Genomic DNA, 22,305 nt, shown 5'->3' on the forward strand with positions numbered 1-22,305 from the left:
CATGTTGTTACTACAGTAATTGTGATGATGGTTGTGTTCGTGTTGTATAGAGGTGGCTGAGAGAGTGTATTTGAGTGTAATTACATGTTGTTACTGCAGTAATTGTGATGATGGTTGTGTTTTTGTTGTATAGAGGTGGCTGAGAGAGTGTATTTGAGCGTAATTACATGTTGTTACTGCAGTAATTGTGATGATGGTTGTGTTCGTTTTGTATAGAAGTGGCTTAGAGAGTGCGTTTGTGCGTGATTACATGTTTTTACTGCAGTAATTGTGATGATGGTTGTGTTCGTGTTGTATAGAAGTGGCTGAGAGAGTGTATTTGAGCGTAATTACATGTTGTTACTGCAGTAATTGTGATGATGGTTGTGTTTTTGTTGTATAGTGGTGGCTGAGAGAGTGTATTTGAGCGTAATTACATGTTGTTACTGCAGTAATTGTGATGATGGTTGTGTTCGTTTTGTATAGAAGTGGCTTATAGAGTGTATTTGAGCGTAATTACATGTTGTTACTGCAGTAATTGTGATGATGGTTGTGTTCGTGTTGTATAGAGGTGGCTGAGAGAGTGCGTTTGTGCGTGATTAAATGTTGTTACTGCAGTAATTGTGATGATGGTTGTGTTCGTGTTGTATAGAGGTGGCTGAGAGAGTGTATTTGAGCGTAATTACATGTTGTTACTGCAGCAATTGTGATTATGGTTGTGTTCGTGTTGTATAGAAGTGTCTGAGAGAGTGTATTTGAGCGTAATTACATGTTGTTACTGTAGTAATTGTTATGATGGTTGTGTTCATGTTGTATAGAGGTGGCTGAGAGAGTGTATTTGAGCGTAATTACATGTTGTTACTGCAGTAATTGTGATTATGGTTGTGTTCGTGTTGTATAGAAGTATCTGAGAGAGTGTATTTGAGCGTAATTACATGTTGTTACTGTAGTAATTGTGATGATGGTTGTGTTCGTGTTGTATAGAGGTGGCTGAGAGAGTGTATTGGAGCGTAATTACATGTTGTTACTGTAGTAATTGTGATGATTGTTGTGTTTGTGTTGTATAGAGGTGGCTGAGAGAGTGTATTTGAGCGTAATTACATGTTGTTACTGCAGTAATTGTGATGTTGGTTGCGTTCGTGTTGTGTAGCTGGAATGGTTGGTTTGTTGGTACCTGGTATGTCACCCTGCCAGCGTAGTGTTTAACTGTAAACTCTGGCAGGGGCATCTTGGGCCGCGAGTAGAGGCCGTTTTCTCCATGCTGATAGTGGCACTTCTGAAGGAACGTGTGATCTGTTGCCTGATGAGCAACAAAAGAGTTCAACACCAACACAAAATAAATAAGCACCAACTGTTTCGTCAAATCCACATGAGCGCGTGTGTGTTCTCTGTAAACCTGAGGGAAGCCACATTGGTCATCCAGGATGCGCAGTATCCCATGAGGCTTAGCGGCGATCAGGTCAATGCAGGGTTGGTTATCAGTGAAGCTGACTTCCAGCCAGCTTATCTGCTCTCTGATGTATTCATCCTGCAGAAAGTGGAGATCTCAGCCAGAACATTTCTGCTATTGTTTCACCTTAATGGCCCTTTAATGGTGGGGTTACGGTCTTTTCTTGTTTAATCTGGATTCAGGGACCATTTGGACCCATTTTACATTTGAGACATGAGATGAATTTTATGATTGAAGATGATTTTTTAAAAGGTTTTTGCAGCACTGATGGTTGTGTTAATGTTGTGAAGTTGTAACATAGTCTTTTATGATCAATACCTGCTCCTGCTTGAAGACAATCCGGTTGAAGAAGGACTGAAGCGTCTCATTGGCATAGTTAATACACAGTTGTTCAAAACTATTAAAAGTCAGGTCCTGTTGGAACACACAGACTCACACTCAGGTCTGGACTCAGATGTTCACACACTGTTGTCCACTGTGAGTGTGTAGATTATGAATAATGTTGAGGTAAAGCTACCTCAAAGCCATATATGTCCAGTATAGAGATGGATGGGGCCTCATTGCGAGGGTAGACACGCCCATTGATCTTTTCTGTCAGCCATTGAAACAGCAGGGAGTATAGAACCTTGGCAAGTGCGTCTCTGTGATTGGATGAGATGAGAATGTCACATTAGAGCTTCTCAGTCACCGGTGGGCCCACCAGCTTATGGTGATTACCTGGGCCAGGCATGCATTGTGTTAGTGTGTGTGTGTGTGTGTGTACCTGGCATCCACAGCACTCTCCACAGTGAGAGGTGTGTAAATCTTTTCTCTCATTGCATCCTGAAAACAGGTTACAGACAGCATGTCACATCGTCATAGTACACACACACGTAAGGCTGTCATCATTCCATTCTTCTCCCTGTCCAACCTTCTCCATATGTTTACCGAGTCTGGTGCATATTTACTCGTTTGTGTAAATCATTACGTATTGTATTTAAGTTTGGTTTATTGTCAGTACTACAGTATACCGTGTATTGAAATAATGTTTCACACAGCCCCCCCCCCCCCCCCCCCCCCCCAAAGTGACTCATAAAATATAAAAATATATGTATATACACACTAAACTAAACTATACTAACTAAAACTAGAAGTTAAATACTGTAAAGATCAGATATAAGAGAAAAGTAATACATTCTGTCCAATGAACAGGACAAACTGGACATCATCATGTAGGATGCTTCTAAGTAGATAAGTTGGATAACAGGACACACAAGACAAGACAAACATGACAAGGCAAAATGAGCAGAAATGTGCAAAATGTAAATACAAAATAGTTGTATTTACCGTAACTTTGTAGGTTATGGACTTCTGCAGACCCTCAGGTGAGACCTGCAGCAGCTCGGCAACCACCCGAACCTCCTGGGTGCTGATCACACCCGCCCCCTCCTGACCCTCGATCTGAAAGAGAGAGACACCCGAACAGCCATGACCACTGTCCCTTCTACTGTCCACGTGTGTGTGTGTATACCTCTATCCTGTGGAAGAATACGTTGCCCAGATGCAGGATGGATGACAGAATTTTGAAGACACCATTCAGGTCAGACGAACTGAAGCTTAGGATCTCCATGGCAACCATGAGCCGCCTGAAATCATCACCGTCATCTTTACCCTGGATCACACAGTTACCACCCTAACACATGTACACAAAGAGAGAAGGTGTGTGAATGTGTGTATGCTTATGAAGTGTGTGTGTGTGTGTGTGTGTGTACCTGGTTGAGGTAGAAGTACGTTTCTGCCTCCTGCAGGTACAGGTTTTGTTGCTGATGAGAGGGAAGGCCAGCAAGGAGCTCATAAAAGATGTGATAATTTCGCTCTTCCTTTGCCTGTAACACACACACACACACACACACACTTTCCAGCACTTCCTGGCTACCATTTAATTATCAATGATCAATTAATGATCAAGGTAATAACTGTACTGTGACCACAAAGAACATATAGTGAAGTAAGAGGAGGTGTGTGTGTGTTCTTGTGTATCTGTGTGTGATTGCTGACTAAGCATGTATCCCGTTTCTGTAGTGATGTAACCCTCCTTTGCTTAAGGGAAGTGCTCGCTGTCTTGTTAAGACATGATAAAGGAAATGCTATACACACACTGACTCTCACACTCACACTCACACACACACACACACACACACCTGAAATACAATCCTCGACTTCTCCAGCAGGTACTGAGAGGTTATGGCACCGCTGATCACTCCTCTTCATTCATAATGCAGCCAGGAGAGAGGGTTACACACACACACACACACACACACACACACAATCGATGGTCAGTATGAATAGTCACACTGAGAAAAATACACACACCCTAAACAGCACAGTCAACACTTTTTCTTTCAGCAAATGTGACTTACTCTTCCAGAAAAATCTCCACAAACTTCCCAAAACGGCTGGAATTGTCATTACGGACAGTTTTGGCATTACCAAAGGATTCCAGCAGTGGGGTGGCCTCCAGGATCTGGTCCAATCATATAGGCCGAGGGTTAAAGGTTTATTAGCGTGAACATGCAATATGTCTGTGTATATGAAAAAATATTGAAATGTATAACCACCTCAATCTGAAGCATGAGGAAGTCAAGAGAGACAACATTAATTCATGAATAAAGGACCAGTAATTGACCTTTGTGGTACACCGGATCTAAAAATTGTTTCAACAAATGAAAAGAGGCCAGTGTGTACCTGCTGGGTTACATTTCTCTTGTGGTGAATTGCTGTAAGGTAGCGTAAGATTAGTTTTGTGGCCTCAGTTTTCCCAGAACCACTTTCTCCACTGCAATACAGAATACAGGAACATTTGCATGAATCAGAGTTGAAGCGACTGGAGAGAATCTCATTGTTCATTTGATGTATGAATGATTGGAGGAATGATGGATTCACTTTTGTATATCTGTAACAGAGATCACTTTGTGATGTCAGCTGAAAGGACTGTGAAGGTGCTCTGAATAAGGGAGTCTGGTAAAGATATCTGTCACTTTAACTCCTCATTTGGCTCATTGGCACCCGACCAGCGAATTGGGGAGAAGCCCCAATCTCACATTCACTGCTGGGTGGTGCTCATATTTTGGTGCTGTGGGACTATTGCCGAACCCTTTCTAATATTTATGATGAATTGATAATATGTCTATCTGTATACTACTCTACTGTGTTACTGTAATATGTAGAAAGATAAGGTTTGGAATGCTATTAAGGTTCATGCAACAATAATATAACCTACCTGATAACAACAACCTGATTTTTCTTGGAATCCATCATGGTTGTGTAGGAGATGTTGGCAATAGCAAAGAGGTGCCTTAAACACACACAGACACACAAAAATTAGAGAATGGACTTCACAAATCCGATTAGTGAGAGAGACTGAGACAATGGTCCATCATTTATCAAATGTGCGTACGGCAGACAAACGGGTGTGCGATCATTTTCTACGGCAATTTCACGATTTATAACATTTCAACGTACGATATGCAGAAGTACACGGCTGCTATCGGATCACATACCCACTTCCTGTCAGCGTGGACCATGCTGTGACAGAGAATAAATGACGTCACAGTTCGTTTTAAATGATGTTTAGCAGTCGGAGTTTCAGGTGATGTTTCTTACGGGTTCTATATGATTAATGAACGTTTTTATTGAATTATCGAATTGTGGGATTATAAATCGCTTTAGTTCTATTTTTGATTACAGATTTAATGCTTTTATTTACATTATATTTCACTCACAAGTAATAATGTACTGCAGTAAAAAAACTGTTTAATTGATGTAACATTGTTGGTCAAACAATGAAAGAGGTAAAATATTCATATTGTTATCAGGCGGGAGAGGAGGTCTATCTCCCTGATTATCTCTGCAGGACTTCTTCAGTAAAGGCCCGCAGTCGTGGTGGCAATCCCAGATGGATTTGAAGATGAATGATCTATTTAAATAAAATTATAAATAACTAAAGTAAATTCTTAATTGTGCTTCATTTGAAATAGTAAAACTACCTCGGTTGTAATGGGGTCGATTTCCACTTCTGTGAAATAATTTACGCTTGGTAAATTTCAGCCACTGGATGTCTCAGCACTGACACGTTCTCGTGCACGGCCCGGCAAATCACGCGTAGAAGGCTTGTACTGATAAATGAGGGCCAACGTGTGTATGTGTGTGAGACACAGTGTGTGTAACTCACGGCGGGTTCTCCCCCAGGCCATGTCCTTCATACTGCAACACTGTCTCTGTGCCGTAGATGTTTAAGAGTTTATATGGGTTGACCGACACCAGAATACGGCCGATATACGTCTACAAAGAGAGAGACGGAGTCTGGTAAGTTTCCTGGACTAACAACACAGAGAGGCAAGTGGAGAGATACCTACATATATCAGGTCTCGTTCGTATCGAGTCCTCAGGTTCATGAGAACTGCTGCCTCACTCAGCTCCCTTAAGGAGAAACATTAAACCACAGTTACAGAAAGCCGGTAGGACAGAGTGTTGCATGACGTGTGTATGTACACCGTATGTACTTACTCCATCTGGGTCATATCCTCCACGCCATCTGCCTCATGCTGTTCACGGTACCTGACGGTGGGCAGACTCCTGATGGCATAAAGCTGTGGAGGAACTAGTTTTTACCAATACAACCCTGCACTATGGCCTCATCCTGCAGGCCATGGAAATCAGACCATTACAGCACAATGGTACAATCACACCAAACACACCAACACACAGCCTGAGCAGGTAACCTGAATGTATTCCCTATCAGATTTGTAAATCTCTCTGCCAGGTCGACGTGGCCTGTGCCTTGAGACTAATCTTTGACAGCGATAGCTCAGCCTGACTGAGCCCTTTGTCATCGTTGCTGTGCTGCCAGACAACTGTTAGGTGACACCGCAAAAAGCAGCCGCAGCAGTGACAAATCAGAAACATTTCAATGCAAACACGGCGAGCATTTCATTAGAAAAATCTAGAGATATGCAGTAATGAGCAGGTCAAATAAACTGTAGTGAGTTCAGTTCAAATAAATGAAATGTTTTTTGTATTGACCACTTTCATTCTTTACTGCCAATTGTATCACCACGATGAAGTGAAAATGTCAAATTAGGACTGAGCAATAGATCTTGTTTTTGCCAACATTTGCCAATACCAAGCAGACTTGTACCTTGATATAATTGGTTTTAAATGGGTAAAAACAAATCAATATTTCATGGCTCACAACGTTCAAACTTATCTTTTAGAGGCTAAAATCTTACCTTATCATACCACTTGCCTGCTGGCTCTCCCTCTCGCTCTGGAGCCCAGTCCAGCTCTTCTTCACGAAGACCCAGCATAGCCATGGGGGGTGGTGTCATTCCATCCATTATTTTCTCATCACGATACATGGACCACTTGGTGAGGTTCTGCACAGTTCCATGTGGTAGGACCCTCTCTGCAGCCCATACATCTTCAGCAGTTAGGCCCTCATGCTCATACAGGGCCCAGTGTTCATCTACAGGCCGAGTTCTTGGTGAAATCACTGTGTACCGACCATCTGGCCCAATCATCTCTCCTGTCGCTGTCATCCGTGTGGTGAGCCCTGAAGGAAGCTGATATGAAGCTTTCTTCATGTTTGCATTTTGAAGGGCCAAAGACAGGTTAGGGGAACGTATAAAGCCTTTGTTTAAGACAGAATTGTCTGGAAGGCAATATTTTGCATTTCTGAGATTCCGGTTCTGAAGGGCATCTGCAAGGTTGGGTTTTTGTTTGGGGTTTGCATTGATAATGGAACCATCTGGGAGGTGATATGTAGCATTTCTCAGTAGTGGATTCTTCAACGCTTTAGATATGTCTGGAGTCTGCTTTGGGTTGGCTGAGAGGAGCGAGCTGTCTGGAAGCCGATAACGGGCATTTCGGATGTTCTGATTTTGAAGAGCTGCAGATAAATTCGGACTGGTCGGTGCCTGTTCTGGATTTGCTGAGATAATTGAACCATCTGGAAGGCGGTATGAGGCGCTTCGGATGTACTGATTTTGAAGAGCTGCAGATAAATTAGGACTGGTCGGTGCCTTTTGAGGGTTGGCTGAGATGATTGACCCATCTGGAAGTCGGTATGCAGCGCCACGAATATACTGGTTTTTTAGTGCTGCAGACAGGTTGGGGTTGGTGGGTTTCCCAGTTTGAGGGTCAACTGTAATGACAGAACCATCAGGAAGCCGATAGGCGGCATTCCTCACTTGAGTATTTCGAAGGGCTTCTGAAAGATTTGGAGATGTTGACTTTGCTGTTTGGCCATAATTTGGCATTATGATCCTACCATCTGGCAAACGGTATGATGCACTACGGAGGTCCTGGTTCTGCAGTGCACCTGAAAGGCTTGGTGAAATTGGACCAACAGGTTGCCCTGCCATTATAATTGTTCCATCTGGCAGCTGATAAGAGGCCTTTCTAATATTTCGATTTTGCAAAGCGTTTGATAAATTTGGAGACATTTGCCTCTGTCGTCTTGGATCAGAGATTAATGAACCATCAGGGAGGCGGTATGAGGCATTTCTGAGATGTGGGTTCTGGAGTGCATTTGCAAGCATTGGTGAAGTTGGATCAACATCCACTGGCTCAGCATAGGGAGAGACCAATGTACCATCAGGAAGATGATATGCAGCATTTCTGAGGTTTGGGTTCTGCAATGCATTTGCAAGCATTGGAGAAGCTGGATCCACATCCAAAGGCTCTCCATATGGAGAAACTAAACTTCCACCAGAGAGACGATAAGAAGCATGGAGAAGCTGAGGATTGTGGGATAGAGCATCAGACAGCATTGGGGATTTATAAGGATCTTGAGGTGCGGGAATGTAGGGTGATATGTTTCTCTGCAATTGAGCGCGATATGATGCATTCCGTACATGCTGGTTCTGCAATGCACTGCCGACCATGGGTGAAGAAGGTTGTAAAGTTGATCTGTTATGTGAGTCACGTCGTCGCAAATGAGTCCTGTAAGAGGCGTTTCGGACATCTGAATTCTGAATAGCATTTGTAACAAGAGGCCCAGTGGGGACATGAATGCCTGGAGTGTATGGAGACTGTGCTCTCTGTAGAGAAGTCTGGTAAGATGCATTCTGCAAGTGTGGGTTTTGTATTGCATTATATAAAAGGGGCGAACCAGGCTGAGATGGTAAATCTTGAATCTCTGGGGGGAACTGATCCTGTAACAGCTGTGCAGTTGCCATTGTTTGTGGTGACACTGTTTGTAAATGTGATGCATAATTTGCATTGCGGACATGAGGGTTTTGCATTGCATTAGACAACATAGGGGAAGATAGCCGTGCTGGAGCTTCTATACTGACTGCACCATCTGTCATCACCGGCTGCTGCAGAATGTTGTATTGCATTGATGATGGAGAAGGGTCAATTACACTGCCATAAATGGGTGGATAAGGCTCAGGAACATTAATTGCTTGAATCTGGGGGGCTCTGACAGTATGTGGCAGAAGTGGTGAGGCTGGAGCTTGGGGGATGGCACTTCGCATGGGTAGGGGTGAGCCACGTTTTATTGATGGGTGAGGTGACATAGGTCTGATGGGTAATGGTGATGCATGTTTTATTGATGGGTGAGGTGACATAGGTCTGATGGGTAATGGTGATCCATGTTTTATTGATGGATGTGGAGAGGTGGGCCGGGATAAGTGATGAATAGAACCCATACCTTTAACTGATGGTTGGGGGGAAGAAGATCCCATTCCTGTGGGCTGTCTAAAAGATTGCCTTGCCATAAGTGGCCTCCCCCGGCCTACTGGTCTCTGGGAGTTTCTCATGGGCCCTGGAGTGCCAGGTGGAAAAGGTTGTCTAGGTGCTCCCATTGACGGCAAAGCTCTTGTATCTTGTAATCCCATAGATTTCTGGCTGCGGACAGAAGATCGGAAAGGGGATACATTTTGGGTGGGTGCTCTGGGTCGACCAGCCTGACCAGGGGAGGGTTTAACAGCACCCATGGGAATATTCCCATGACCCATGCCCTGGCCAAACCTGCCACCTGGTGACCTGGAGAATGCTGGTAGTGGGTCACGTGCAATTTGTGTGGAGCGGCGAGAAAGTGTGGGAGATGGAGGATGGGGCCGAGCCCCAGGGCTTGAAGGTCTTTGGGACTCCTGCACAAAGCTCCTGTGAGAGAGGGTGGGTGAAGCCCTATGTGGTGACTGCCTGCCCTGCCCATGTCTTCTCATCTGAGGTGAAGATGTAGGACTTCTTGACTGTATTGGTGGAGAGGCAGAACCTTGAAACTTCCTGCCGCCAAATGGGCGTAGCGTTGCAGAAGGTGAAGATGGGGGGATAGAGTGCCTCAGAGAGCCACGTGGGGTTGGTGGAGAGCTGCGTTGCTGGGGAGACATAGCAGAATAGGGTCTTTGTACGGGCCCTTGAGGGAGGGGATGGGGGCTGGTGCGCAGGGAGGGAGCCCTTCTAGGTGACAGGGCCTGTGGAGGCAGGAAAGACTCCCTCATAGAGGGCTGGGGATGAAAATGTCTGGATGGTGTGGGGGATGCAGGGGAGCCTGATTTTCTTCTAGCCATGGGGGAAGCTGGTCTTGGTGAAGGAAAAGAAAACATTCCTCTTTGTTGGGGAGGTGGACTGGCCCTTAAAGGAGATAATGGTCCTCTGGGTCGCATAGATAACTGTGGAGAGCTATGAGGGCTGGGCTGTCTTAGAGGGACAGGAGAATGAGGCATCATTAAAGGATCCCCAAATCCAACTGGCTGAGCCATCGGGGAAATATTTCTCTGTAAAACAGGTGACCCTGGCATTCTCATGGAACGTTGGCTAAGAGTGGGTGATAGGGGCATATGTGGGGATCGTCCCAAAACAGGGCTTCTGGGAGGTGACTGGGGTATATTGGCATTTTTAATAAGCATGGCTGTGGGTGTGGGTACCTGTTGCATCAAATGAGATTGGGCATGGGTAGGTGGCACCATTGGCAACTGCTGTATCATAGAAGAATGCATATGAGGCTGCATCACTGGTGCCTGAGGCATCATGGGAGGCTGGATATGAGACTGCATCATTGGGTATTGATCATGGACCTGAGATTGTATCATTGGCATCATTTCCTGCGGGTGAAATCCCTGAGGATGAAACATCTCACTACTGTATCCCCCCTGTTGGTAGGAAGGAGGATTCTCATATTGGATATCAGACAGTTCCTCGAGATTTGGGGGTGATGGAAAGAGTTCTACATCAATACGCTCCTTCCCAAAAAGCTTCACCTGTGGACGGGGCATTCGAAACTCCATTCCAGCCATAGGCTCTACTGGGTAGCCTGCAAGTTCAAAATCCCCCATGCCTCTCTCCTCCTCTTCAAAAAAATCCTCCACACCATAGCTATAAGGTTGGTAGGCACTGTAGTTAGACTCTTGGAATGGGTGAACATCTCCTTCAGTATAGTTGAGTTGGTATTCCTGAAAATATGGATCCCCATAAGGATCAGAGTAAGGCTCTTCCATCATCATAATATCTCCATAAGGGTTATCATATATGTCCCCTGTATCCTGAAGCCCAGCATTATGATCATAATAATATTGGTCTTCATCATAGAAATTATTGCTATGAATGCCATAAACATCTTCCATGTCAGGATACATCTCACCACCGTAAAAGTCTCCATCCTCATATTCATCATCATATTCATACCCTGGATCATAGTAGTCCCCATTGTACTGGTAGGTTTCAAAGGGATCTTCCTGAGTGTAGGGATCGTAATAATCAAATCTTTCTTCATCTTCATATTGATAGTATCCATCCTGTAATCCCATCTGAGCCTCATAGAATATTTCATCTTGCAAGAAGTCTCCTTGATCTTGGGTTGAGTAATCATAGTATTCCTCACCTTCAGTGTATGGGTCAAAATAGTGTAATTGCTTCTGAAAATTGCCATTTGGTGTCACATTAGTATGACCCCTCACCGAGTGCCTTTTAAACGATCCTCTGTTGTATCCACCAGTTTGTGTCCGCCCATCTCTGTGGTAGCTATTCCTTCTCTCCCAGCCATGAATTTCATCATGTTCATAACCACTGTTGAGATATCCATGAGGTCCTTGCATGTTGGGTCTTGTGGAGGGCAGCCTTCTTGAACTCTGTCTGGACATCCAGGGGTCATGACGCCCATAGCTTCTGCCCGCAGCACTTTGGTGACCTTTTGTTGACAAGAACCGTTTGGTCAACCAATTGGTTGCTCCAGCAATCTTTCCTAACAATAAACTCTGGTTTTTAAAATCAGGGGCACCATCCTTTTTCCTCCCAAACAGGCCCTTGAGAAAGCCTTGCTTCTTGTCTGGGGTCTTGTTGCCACCCATACGGATCAGCATGTAGGATGACTTTGACCCATCCTTTGCTTCCTTTTTCTTCTTTTCTTCTTCCTCTTTCTTCTTTTTCTTGCTAGCTTTAAAGCGCATCATGAAACGTGAGGTATTCTTTAGCACAGACTTTCGCCGCTTCTTGCGGGCTATGCGACTCTTGCGCCTGCCAAGTCCAAGAAACAGTCTGGATGTGCTTTTCAATTTCTTCTTGGAGGCCCGCTTTCGTTTAAAGCCAGAAAAGCGCATGAAAAGCTTGGATGTGTTTTTCAGGCCTCTTTTTGCCTTCTCCTCTTTTGGTTGCTCTTGTGATAGTAATGCTTCCTTTTTTTTTGGTTTCTTTTTTTTGTCATCCACCTCTCCTTTGGATTTCCCGGCTTTGGGGTCTTTGGATTTCTTCTTTCCTTTCCGATCCTCCTCCTCGCTGTCTTCCTCATCTTCCTCATCTTCCTCTTCATCCTCATCATCCTCATCTGATTTAGCATGCCTTGGTTTGGCTTTTCCCTTCCCTTTCACGTCACCTTTTCCACGTCCTTTGCCCTTTTTCATGTCTCTATCAGATTCTTCATCTTCATCGTCCTGACTTAATTCCTCCTCCTCACTATTTAGTAACTCCTCTTCTTCCTCCTCTGATTCACTTACTACCTTTTTTCCTTTGCCTTTATCCTTCCCTTTCTTGCCATCATCTTTACCTTTTCCCTTTGTCACGTCATCCTTTCCACCTTTCCCTCCCTTTTTGTCATCTTTGCCTCCTTTTTTGTCTTCTTTGCCTCCTTTTTTATCGTCTTTTCCTCCCTTTTTGTCTTCTTTGCCTCCCTTTTTATCATCCTTCGCTTTCTTTTCATCTTCTTTCACCTTGCCTTTGTCTGCCTCTTTTTCTGGTTTCCCTCCCTTCTTGGATTTGGTGTCTCCTTTCTTTGCCGGCATCCTGATATCTTTCTATAAGCATACTACTGTTGAGCTTGTCAATGATTCCTGATTGGATAACAGGAAGACGTTTTTAATTGATTATCATTACAAATGTTGTTAAATATTACAAACATTATAAATGGAACAGCTTTCTTAACACTTTCATGAACCACTTTTAAAAAGATTATTAATTATAATTGCAATTTGAATGTGAAACATGAATGGTAAATTTACTGTTTAGATTAAATTCCTTTTAAGGTATTACAAAGATGTAAAAAAAAAATCCAACTCACTTGACTTACACCATTCTGCCTCTAACATTAACGAATACAACATACCATTCATAAGTGATGGTTATTAGGCAATTATGCCAGAATTTCAACAATGCCAACAATGGCCGAAACCAAATTCAGCAAATATAAACAAGGATTCACACATTAAAAAAAATCAGTTCTCGTCACATTGAACATGTAACATGTAGCAGAGTTTACTAAAGGCAGTAATGACAAAATCTCTCGAAACTGGCAGTTTAGCAGCTACAAACCCCAGACCACTAAAGGCAGTAGGTCACCCACCTGTCCAGTTAAAGGGGTCTTCTTCCACATGGTCTCTTGGGTCACAGCACAGAAATGCGAGTTGTAACACACACACAGACAGACAGAAAAAAACCCACACAGGTGAGTTCCAGTTTAATCCCTCAGTTGTCCTACTGGACACTCCAGTCAGGTGTCTGTCATGCACTCACCTTCTCTTCCTCTCAAATGTGTGACGCAAGCCTTTTCTCCTGTGGGGATCCAGCAATGACACACATCTGATGAGTGCGCGTGTGTTTGGGGTGGGGGGGATTGGGTCAGAAGGAGCCTTAGTTTATTGGTGTAGCTTCTGTAACTCAAGCTCTAGCCCACATTCCTTCATTAATAATGCACAGACCACAACACTGCAACCCACTACATCTCAGGAAACGACCTCTATGTGTATGTGTTTGGTTGTGTGTGTGTGTGTGTGTGTGTGTGTGTGTGCGTGTGAGAAACTGCTGAAAGAAGTGTGTTACTAACCCAGACCTGGTTCAGAACTCATGCTCATGGCTTATTTACTCCTCTATGGTGCAACATCTTGGACTTAAAAAAGTGCTTAAAAACCACAGATCATGTTTATGCATAATAAAAACAAAAGACCTTCCATAGCAAAACCTATTTTTGGTGACCTACACTCCTCCAGGGTTCAGCATTAGGGCTGTTAGACATTATGGCTGAATTAATTTTAGATGATGGACTGTTTGTCCTTGTTCATTAGAACACCAATGGGCCACCATTTCCCTATTCTGTGACAGTCATAGTAAATTAAATGAATAAAACAAAAGCTTCAGCAGTGGTGTGTACAGTTATACTCCAGTTAATCAGCTTGAAACGGTTATCTTCATGATCATCTGTGTTCCTGATATTCTCCATATCCAACTCAGACTGAAATTTAAACCATTCATTAAACCCAGGATGATCTCAAGCAGCTGCAGGGAATGACAGTAGAACCTATTTCTCCATGACTGGAGAACACACCAAAGCATCTTGTAGGGTTTGAGCTGCACAGAATGATACCATGGTGGTAATCAGAACACTGAAGTAAAGGTAAGTACATTTTAAATTGCTTTATTCAGACTTGAAAGCAAGGTAAATACCATAACAATCCAAATACTTTCTACACTAAAAATTTTCTGGTTTTCTTGATTTCTGAGCTAAATTCCCCAAACTGTACCCAGAGCAGGCTTGTGCCATTATGCAAATGTTAAGGGCGTCATCCAGGGGGCGCCACAAACATTCCACTATTCTTAAAACTAGTGGTTATTACCGTGTATTAATATGAAGAGAACACATCAACATGAATGAACCTGCATAGCAAAGCCTATTAACTTAATTAAGCAGTAGTAATAACAACAATGATATGTAACCTACCAATCAGGCCACAGCACCGCCCCCTCCTCAGTCTACAGGGCTTGTGGTGCAGTGGTGGCCTACCGGTTAAGGAAGCGGCTCCGTAATCAGAAGGTTGCCGGATCGAATCCCGATCCGCCAAGGTGCCACTGAGGTACCGTCCCCCCACACTGGTCCCTGTCATGGTGCCCACTGAGGTCCCCTTGATGAAGGTACCGTCCCCCCACACTGGTCCCTGTCTTGGTGCCCACTGAGGTCCCCTTGATGAAGGTACCGTCCCAACACACTGCTCCCAGGGCGTCTTTCATGGCTGCCCACTGCTCACTCTTGTAGCAATTTGGGAAATTTATCTCAGAAATCAAGAAAAAAAGTTTTTAGTGTAGAAAGTATTTGGATTGTACGTTCACCGATTAAACCATCCCAACCAGGCCACGACCCACAATCGGCTGGTCTTGGAACCTCTTGCATTATTCAACTGTGGCAGATACGAGCTTTTTAAGGTGGTCTCGCCTACCTATCATGACCGGAACAACAGGGAGGACGTGTATAGTGCTTAAGTTTCGCCATTTATTTCTCTGCACATTTCGCTACTGATGTGGGTTGTTGCACTTATTCTGTATCGTGAGCAGTCAGGTCACATCTGAGCAATGAAACCGTACGATCGTGAGCTTTTTTTATTCCATTTCATCGTACAGTGTGAGCTGGGTGTTTACCTGGCAGGGGAGATACCGTGATCAAGTAGGCGGTTTACCAGGGCGAGGCTCAGCCATCGCACTCCGGCTGTGCTGACCCTACGAATGGGGGAATCTCCACTGCATCATTTCTGGTAGTGGGGGACTGCGTTCGCGCTCTCCCCTGTGATCAGAAGGTTGCCGGTTCGAATCCCGATCTGCCAAGGTGCCACTGATGCGCCACTGAGCAAAGCACCGTCCCCACACACTGCTCCCCGGACGCCTGTCATGGCCGCCCACTGTTCACTGTTAAATGCAGAGGACAAATTTCACTGTGTGCTGTGTATCACAATCACTTCACTTTTTAGTTTTTTTTTACCCCACAACAGGAAAAATCGCAAAAATATATATCTACAGTCAATGGGAAACTAGTCTCTTAGAGAAGTGTTTCTTTCCCACAAGCACCACCGTCAGCCTGTCTGCTGTATAGAGCCGACTGGAGGACCCAGACACCAAGTAAAGCTTATTCACTCTCCACCCCAGCCCAGCATGCAGTCAGATGCAATTATTCAACCACGCCAACCCTTGTCATGTTTCAGTTTTTAGTTTCTGGGACCCAAAGCTCAGCCTTCAGGTGGGACATCCAAGTTGGACAGGTCTTAGGTTAGAGGCCTGACGAAGTGAATTCCAGTTACCCAGAACACCCCGCGTCACCCATTCTCTGCCTCCGTAGCCACCATGTGCCCCCTTCATAAGCCTGTCTTGAACCAGCCGTGGTCAAGGTCTGGTTTAGGTGTAGGATTACACAGTTCTGAGCGAAGACTTGACCTGAACAGTGGACGTTTCTGTAGTTGAGTGAAGCAGTAAAAGGATTTGTGTAACATAATTTAAAGAATTGTGCTTTTGCAATCAAGACGAAAACTGTAATACAGCTGACACAGGAACGGTTCTCATGAGTCAGTCCAGCAACCTTCTCCCCACATCAGCAGAAAGATGTGAAGATGACATCACACGAAGACAAGCAGCCGATGTCACTGTGTCATGTTTACTGTAGGACTGAAATGGAAAATCTGAGTGTTCCAGGTGTCACTACTTGCATATTTGTGTGTGTGTGTGAACCCAATATCAATGATTAAGTGTTGGTGTAGAACAGCTGATTAAAGCATAATTAATCCTGCAGTGAAACACTAACCTTCACTGCAGAGCGATCCCATCGCTTTCTTATAATGAGACACACACACAGCAATTCTCTCTCTCTTTCTCTCTCTGTCTCTCTCTCACACACACACACAAACCCTAATTCGAAATGACCCTGTGTGTGGATTCTGAGGTAAGACAGTCTCGGGTTACCAGATTCTGATCTGATTCCTGCTGCCCGTAATCTGATAACCTCATTACGATGCTGGACTTCAGGCGTGGAGCTCCTCAGCAGGGTTGCCAGGTCAGCGAGGAGAATCCCTCATCAAATCATTCTGTCACGCTCCACCTCCAGGCCCGCCGACCCGGAAGTGGACCTGGATGGGGTCAGCCAAGCTGCATTCAAGGCCTCATATCCAGGCTTGATCATATACTTCTTTTACCAGCCTGTCAGTAAAACACTTGACACGTGAAAGTGTGTACGTGTATCTGTGCTGTCATCAAGTAGGGTGCTAGTAGTCTAGTTGGTAACACACTCGCCTATGAACCAGAAGACCCAGGTTCAAACCCCACTTACTACTATCATGTCCCTGAGCAGGACACTTAACCCTGAGTGTCTCCAGGGGGGGACTGTCTAATACAGAAGTCAGACAAGAAGAAGGTTCCAAGTTAATCTAAATCTTCTCTATAGAGGAAGGTCTTGAGCTGCCGTGTGAAGGTGCTCAGTGACTGAGCTGGAAGTTCATTCCACCACCGAGGGGCCAAGATGGAGAAGAGTCTAGATGAGCGTCTTCCTTTTACCTTCAGAGATGGGGGGACCAGGCGAGCAGTACTGGAGGCTCGGAGTATACCAGGTGCAGTGCGAGGTGTAATAAGGGCTGTGAGGTAGGATGGTGCTACTCCATGTTTGGCTTTGTAGACCAGCATCAGTATTTAGAACCTGATGCGTGCAGCTACTGGGAGCCAGTGGAGGGACCGTAGCAGAGGGGCGGTGTGGAGAACTTGGGAAGGTTGAAGAGTTGTAGAGGTTGGATGGTGCATAGAGGTAGACCAGCTAGAAGGGAGTTACAGTAATCCAGTCTTGAGACTCTCTCTATCACTCTCTCTCTCTCTGTCTGTCTCTCCCTCTCTCTCTCTCTCTCCCTCTGTCTCCCTCTCTCACTCCTCTCCCTCTCTCTCTCTCTCTCTCTCAATTCTCTCCCTCTCTCTCTCCCTCCCTCTCTCTCTTCCTATGTCTCCCTCTCTCACTCCTCTCACTTCTCTCCCTCTCTCTCTTCTCTCCCTCTCTCTCTCTCTCCGTCTCCCTCTCTCTCTGTGTCTCTCCCTCTCTCTCTCTCACTCCTCTCTCTCCCTCTCTCACTTCTCTCCCTCTCTCTCTCTCCCTCTGTCTCCCTCTCTCTCTCTCCCTCACTCCTCTTCCTCTCTCTCTTTCTCTCTCTCCCTCTCTCTCTGTGTCTCTCCCTCTGTCTCCCTCTCTCTCTCTCTCTCTCTCACTCCTCGTCCTCTCTCTCTCTTTCTCTCTCTTCCTCTCTCACTTATCTCCCTCTCTCGCTCTCCCTCTCTCTATTTATCTATAATAGGAGAGCAGGTGTGAAGAGCGGATGACGTCACCCTCCTCTTCCTCCCTGCGTCACGGGGGCGGGCTCCAGCCAATCACCGGCTCCGCTGCTGCGGATGACGCGCGGAACGGCAGAGCCCCGCGGCCGCGGCGGGATGGAGGAGCGGACCGGACGGAGCGGGGCGCCCAGCAGCCCGGGGACCTTCATCCGCCAGCCGCGGACGGTGCTGCGTATCCTGGCCTGGGTGAGACCGTCATCTTATTATGATGGAGAAGAAAATCCATAACGTGACGTCATCGCGCGATATTCTCATATCTTCTACCCAGTCACGCTGCGCATGTGTCTGCTGCTTTGCAGTTCTTCTCCATCGCTGTCTTTGCCCCCGTCGTAAATGAGGGTTACATCAACTCAGGCAGCGAGCGCCTGCACTGCATCTTCAACAAGAGCCACATGGCCTGCAACTACGCCATCAGCGTGGGGGTCCTCACCTTCCTCGCCACCATCGGCCTGCTGCTGCTGGACGCCTGGTTCCCCCAGATCAGCAGCGTCAAGGACAGGAGGAGAATTGTTCTCCTGGAGATGCTCTTTTCAGGTGAGATACCTTCACAACATGAATGTGACAGGGTGGTAGTAGCCTAGTGGGTAACACACTCGCCTATGAACCAGAAGACCCAGGTTCAAACCCCACTTACTACCATCATGTCCCTGAGCAAGACACTTAACCCTGAGTGTCTCCAGGGGGGGACTGTCCCTCTAACTACTGATTGTAAGTCGCTCTGGATAAGGCCGTCTGGTAAATGCTGTAAATGTAAATGTAAATGGGGAGAGCAGGAGGAGAATTGTTCTCCTGGAGATGGTCTTTTCAGGTGAGGTGCCTACACAACATGAACATGAGGAGAGCAGGAGGAGAATTGTTCTCCTGGAGAGGGTCTTTTCAGGTGAGATACCTACACAACATGAATGTGGGGAGAGCAGGAGGAGCCTTGTTCTGCTGGAGGTGCTGTTTTCAGGAGAGATACCTACACAACATGAACATGAGGAGAGCATGTCAGTGTTGTCTGATCCAGTAAAAAACCTTCACCCACAGAAGATTGTGTTCTTTACCTTTTTTATTGTCCTCTCAGGTTTCTGGACGTTCCTGTGGTTTGTTGGCTTCTGCTTCCTGGCCAATCAGTGGGGCCAGACCTCCCCTGCTGAACTCCCATTGGAGCAGGCAGCAGATGCGGCGAGGGCGGCCATCGCCTTCTGCTTTTTCTCCATCCTTATCTGGGTAACACACACACACACATTCAAGGTGTTGAAATAAACAGCTACAATTCATGGGAACTACGATGAAAAATTAAATATATGATCCACAGTCAAAGGAAGGAACGACACTGCAAATAACACCACCATGTGATAGGTCATGAATTTCACCATAAAAACATCTAGAAACGTGGCAGAACACCGGAGAATAGAACTGAACGCTTTTCAGAGCATCACACTGAAAACACAAGAATAGAATTATAACACACAGTGTTAATATCTGCCATCTTCTCTGACTGACAGGCTGCTCTGACGCTATTGGCTGCTCAGAAGTTGCTGCTCGGCACTGACCTATCGCTCTTCAGCATGCAGCACCTGGACCACCACGCCCCAAAGTCCCAGTCTCCGACAGACGTGATTGGTCAGACCAGTCTTAACGACTACAAGGGTCCACCAGTCCTCCAGATGTTGGAGACCCGCCCACAGGGCCACCATGTCCCTCCGCCCGCCTTCTGACCCTGTCATGCAGCATGTGCTGTTTGCACATCAGCCTTGTGAAGATGTGGCCGTGACCTGCATGTTGAGGAACCTCCCTGCTGAGGAAGGATCTGAATGGAGGACTGATTCGGTTTCTTCTATGTTCATTTTTGTTTTAAACAAACACTTTCACTTTTTTTGGTTAAAATCCATGGAGACCCGACACCACCACATGTACTAACAATCTGTGTTTACATTAATGCATGAACGGTGACATGTGACAGTTACAGAAATGTTCCACTTTGACAAAGTCGCCGTTTCTGCACAGGAGCACTGTGTCATGCTGGTGGAAGTAGGAAACAGCTACCAGTAGATTTCAGACGTCACGTTAGACCAGACTTGTCCTTCAACATCGTCCATCGGGATGAAATGTCAGGCCAGCTTCTTCAGGTCCGAAACTGCAGCTGCTTCAGTTCCAGAGTGGAGAGTGATTTTACAGGGTTTTTACATCAGTTTTAATCATTTAAAAGAGTTACAATAAGAACATTATTATTAACCAACACATGCATAATTCATATTAAAGATAGAATATGAAAAAGAGGGCAGTTTTGTTTTTACTCACATACAACGTTCCAATCATTTACATGTTAATGTTAATGTGTGAGGAAAGATGGGTTGAAAATGTTAGAACAGAGGGTGAGGAAAACTTGCATGGTAATTCATCTACACTCTATTTCCAAATGTATTGGTGTAAGCATTGCGCCACTGATGCCTATAAACCAGAAGACCACGACGTCCCAGCTTCAAACCCCGCTTACTAACGTTGTAACGACTGTTTGCAAGTCGCTCTGGACGAGGTTGTGTGCCAAATGTCATTAATAAAATGTTTTGTAATGTAGAAAACCTTTGGGGTGAGTTCAAGTTTTAAATTGCACAACATAACACAGAAAACAGAAGACAAACTGCCCTATAAGATGAAACTATAAAATATTAAATAAATTGAAGATTGCAAGCATCTCCATTTGGGGACCAGGAAACCATGCTGAGAGTTATTATTGAGGTGTTGGTTTGAGTTCAATTTATTTTTATCATTGATTCTAATCTGCTGTTATCATAGCCAGTAGTTCCGCTGTTAACTTCAATAGTTCAGTAGTTCTTCCAAGTTCTGCTGGGATAATGCAGCATGAAAAGCCTCAATTTACAGCACTTGTAGGATACCTTCCGAGGTCTGGTGGAGTCACCACCTCAATTTACAGTATTTTAAGGATACCTTCCAAGGTCTGGTCGAGCCACCACCTCAACCTACAGCACTTGTAGGATACCTTCCGAGGTCTGGTGGAGCCACCACCTCAACTAATAGGACTTGAAAGATACCTTCCGAGGTCTGGTGGAGTCAACACGTCAACTTACAGGACTTGAAGGATACCGTCCGAGGTATTATTCAGACAAGTATATCCGCAGTTGGTGTTCTCTGGTGTTTGATTAGGTGTGATGTTTGAGAAAAACTCAAGCCACACTGTACACACTTGTAAAGCTTCTCTTCAGTATGTACAATCTGGTGTCATAGAAGGCTCGGTAATTCTGAAAAACTCTTCCCACATTGGTCACACTTGTAAGGTCTCACTCCAGTATGTATCTTCTGATGTGTTGTAAGGTTTGATGATTGTGAAAAAGTCATCCCACATTGCACACAATGATAGGGCTTTTTAAAGTTTGATGCTCCGGAAAAACTATTCCCACACTGGTCAGAATAATACGGCTATCCTCTGGTGTATGATTAGGTTTGATGTGTGTGAAAAACCCATCCCACACTGAGTACGCTGCACACACTGTAAGGGCTTCCCTACAGCATGTATGCTCTGGTGTGTTTTAAGGGCTGATGATTGTGAAAAGGACCTATCCAGTATGGATTCTATGGTGTGTTATAAGGTTTGAGGGTTCTTATAAAAGGTCCCCCATCATGAAATTAATTCATTAATATGGGTTCCCTAGCCCGTCTATTGTCCTGCAGTGGCTAGAAATGGTCGGATCTGGAATTTGTCCCCTTATGTCATCATAAGGGGAAAGGTGACCTCCCGCTTCTCGTGCTTTTTCCACCCAGAGAATTTCCCGCCCCTCCCCTAAAACATTATCTCCACCGACCGTCATGGCTACCAAATGTGCAAAGCATTGCAGTTGCTTGGTTATTGGATAAAAATGAGCACAAATCTATTTCTTTAGTTCCGTCGCACAAGACTCACAGTGGGTTCTTTTGTTTTTTTGTCTGGAAAAACACCAACACGACCTCCTGTCTGCGCGAAACGTTAATTAACATCATTAACGCAAATGCTTGCTCAACTTCTATATGCTGCTCTCCAGCTTATCCCGCCTCTCTTCTCCTCATTAACATTTAAAGCTACAGACACTGAAATGGTGCATCCTGGGAAATCTCATTGTGGGTCTGGATCAAACTGGCTGTAATTCTGCACCTGAATTTCAGAAGGAGACTTTAGATACAGAATTAGGGGACACTACGACCAACATAAAAGGGCTTAGTGGGTGGTTAGTAGCCTAGTCTTAGCATCTCTTCTTTCGAATTCCATGCAGTCTCAGTTTCTTCTCCTGTGAACATCATTCTCATAG

The 22,305-nt window shown here is 45.1% G+C and overlaps 2 protein-coding genes and 1 pseudogene across 2 annotated transcripts in view; 2 read left to right on the plus strand and 1 right to left on the minus strand.

Annotated features, from left to right (window-relative positions):
* Positions 1-13,520, minus strand: part of myo15ab (myosin XVAb) — a 40,583-nt gene extending 27,063 nt beyond the window's left edge. The window contains 18 exon segments of the mRNA XM_028971770.1: positions 1,154-1,279; positions 1,376-1,540; positions 1,947-2,070; positions 2,193-2,251; positions 2,756-2,863; positions 2,940-3,101; positions 3,181-3,294; positions 3,610-3,673; positions 3,829-3,932; positions 4,027-4,032; positions 4,154-4,244; positions 4,689-4,763; positions 5,640-5,749; positions 5,824-5,887; positions 5,975-6,057; positions 6,697-12,735; positions 13,245-13,279; positions 13,415-13,520. Coding sequence (XP_028827603.1) covers positions 1,154-1,279; positions 1,376-1,540; positions 1,947-2,070; positions 2,193-2,251; positions 2,756-2,863; positions 2,940-3,101; positions 3,181-3,294; positions 3,610-3,673; positions 3,829-3,932; positions 4,027-4,032; positions 4,154-4,244; positions 4,689-4,763; positions 5,640-5,749; positions 5,824-5,887; positions 5,975-6,057; positions 6,697-12,687 — 7,446 coding nt within the window. The 5' untranslated portion in view covers positions 12,688-12,735; positions 13,245-13,279; positions 13,415-13,520.
* Positions 13,521-15,299: 1,779 nt separating this feature from the next.
* Positions 15,300-15,452, plus strand: LOC114787253 (uncharacterized; annotated as a pseudogene).
* Positions 15,453-17,853: 2,401 nt separating this feature from the next.
* LOC114786531 (synaptogyrin-3-like) lies at positions 17,854-20,548 on the plus strand. Its single transcript, XM_028973715.1, has 4 exons — positions 17,854-18,205; positions 18,319-18,553; positions 19,086-19,231; positions 19,510-20,548. Exons 1-4 carry the CDS (start codon positions 18,077-18,079, stop codon positions 19,720-19,722), a joined length of 723 nt encoding a protein of 240 aa, XP_028829548.1. The 5' UTR covers positions 17,854-18,076; the 3' UTR covers positions 19,723-20,548.
* Positions 20,549-22,305: the final 1,757 nt, after the last annotated feature.

This window comes from Denticeps clupeoides, chromosome 3, assembly GCF_900700375.1.
Source record: "Denticeps clupeoides chromosome 3, fDenClu1.1, whole genome shotgun sequence".
In the NCBI taxonomy this organism is placed as follows: Eukaryota; Metazoa; Chordata; class Actinopteri; order Clupeiformes; family Denticipitidae; genus Denticeps; species Denticeps clupeoides.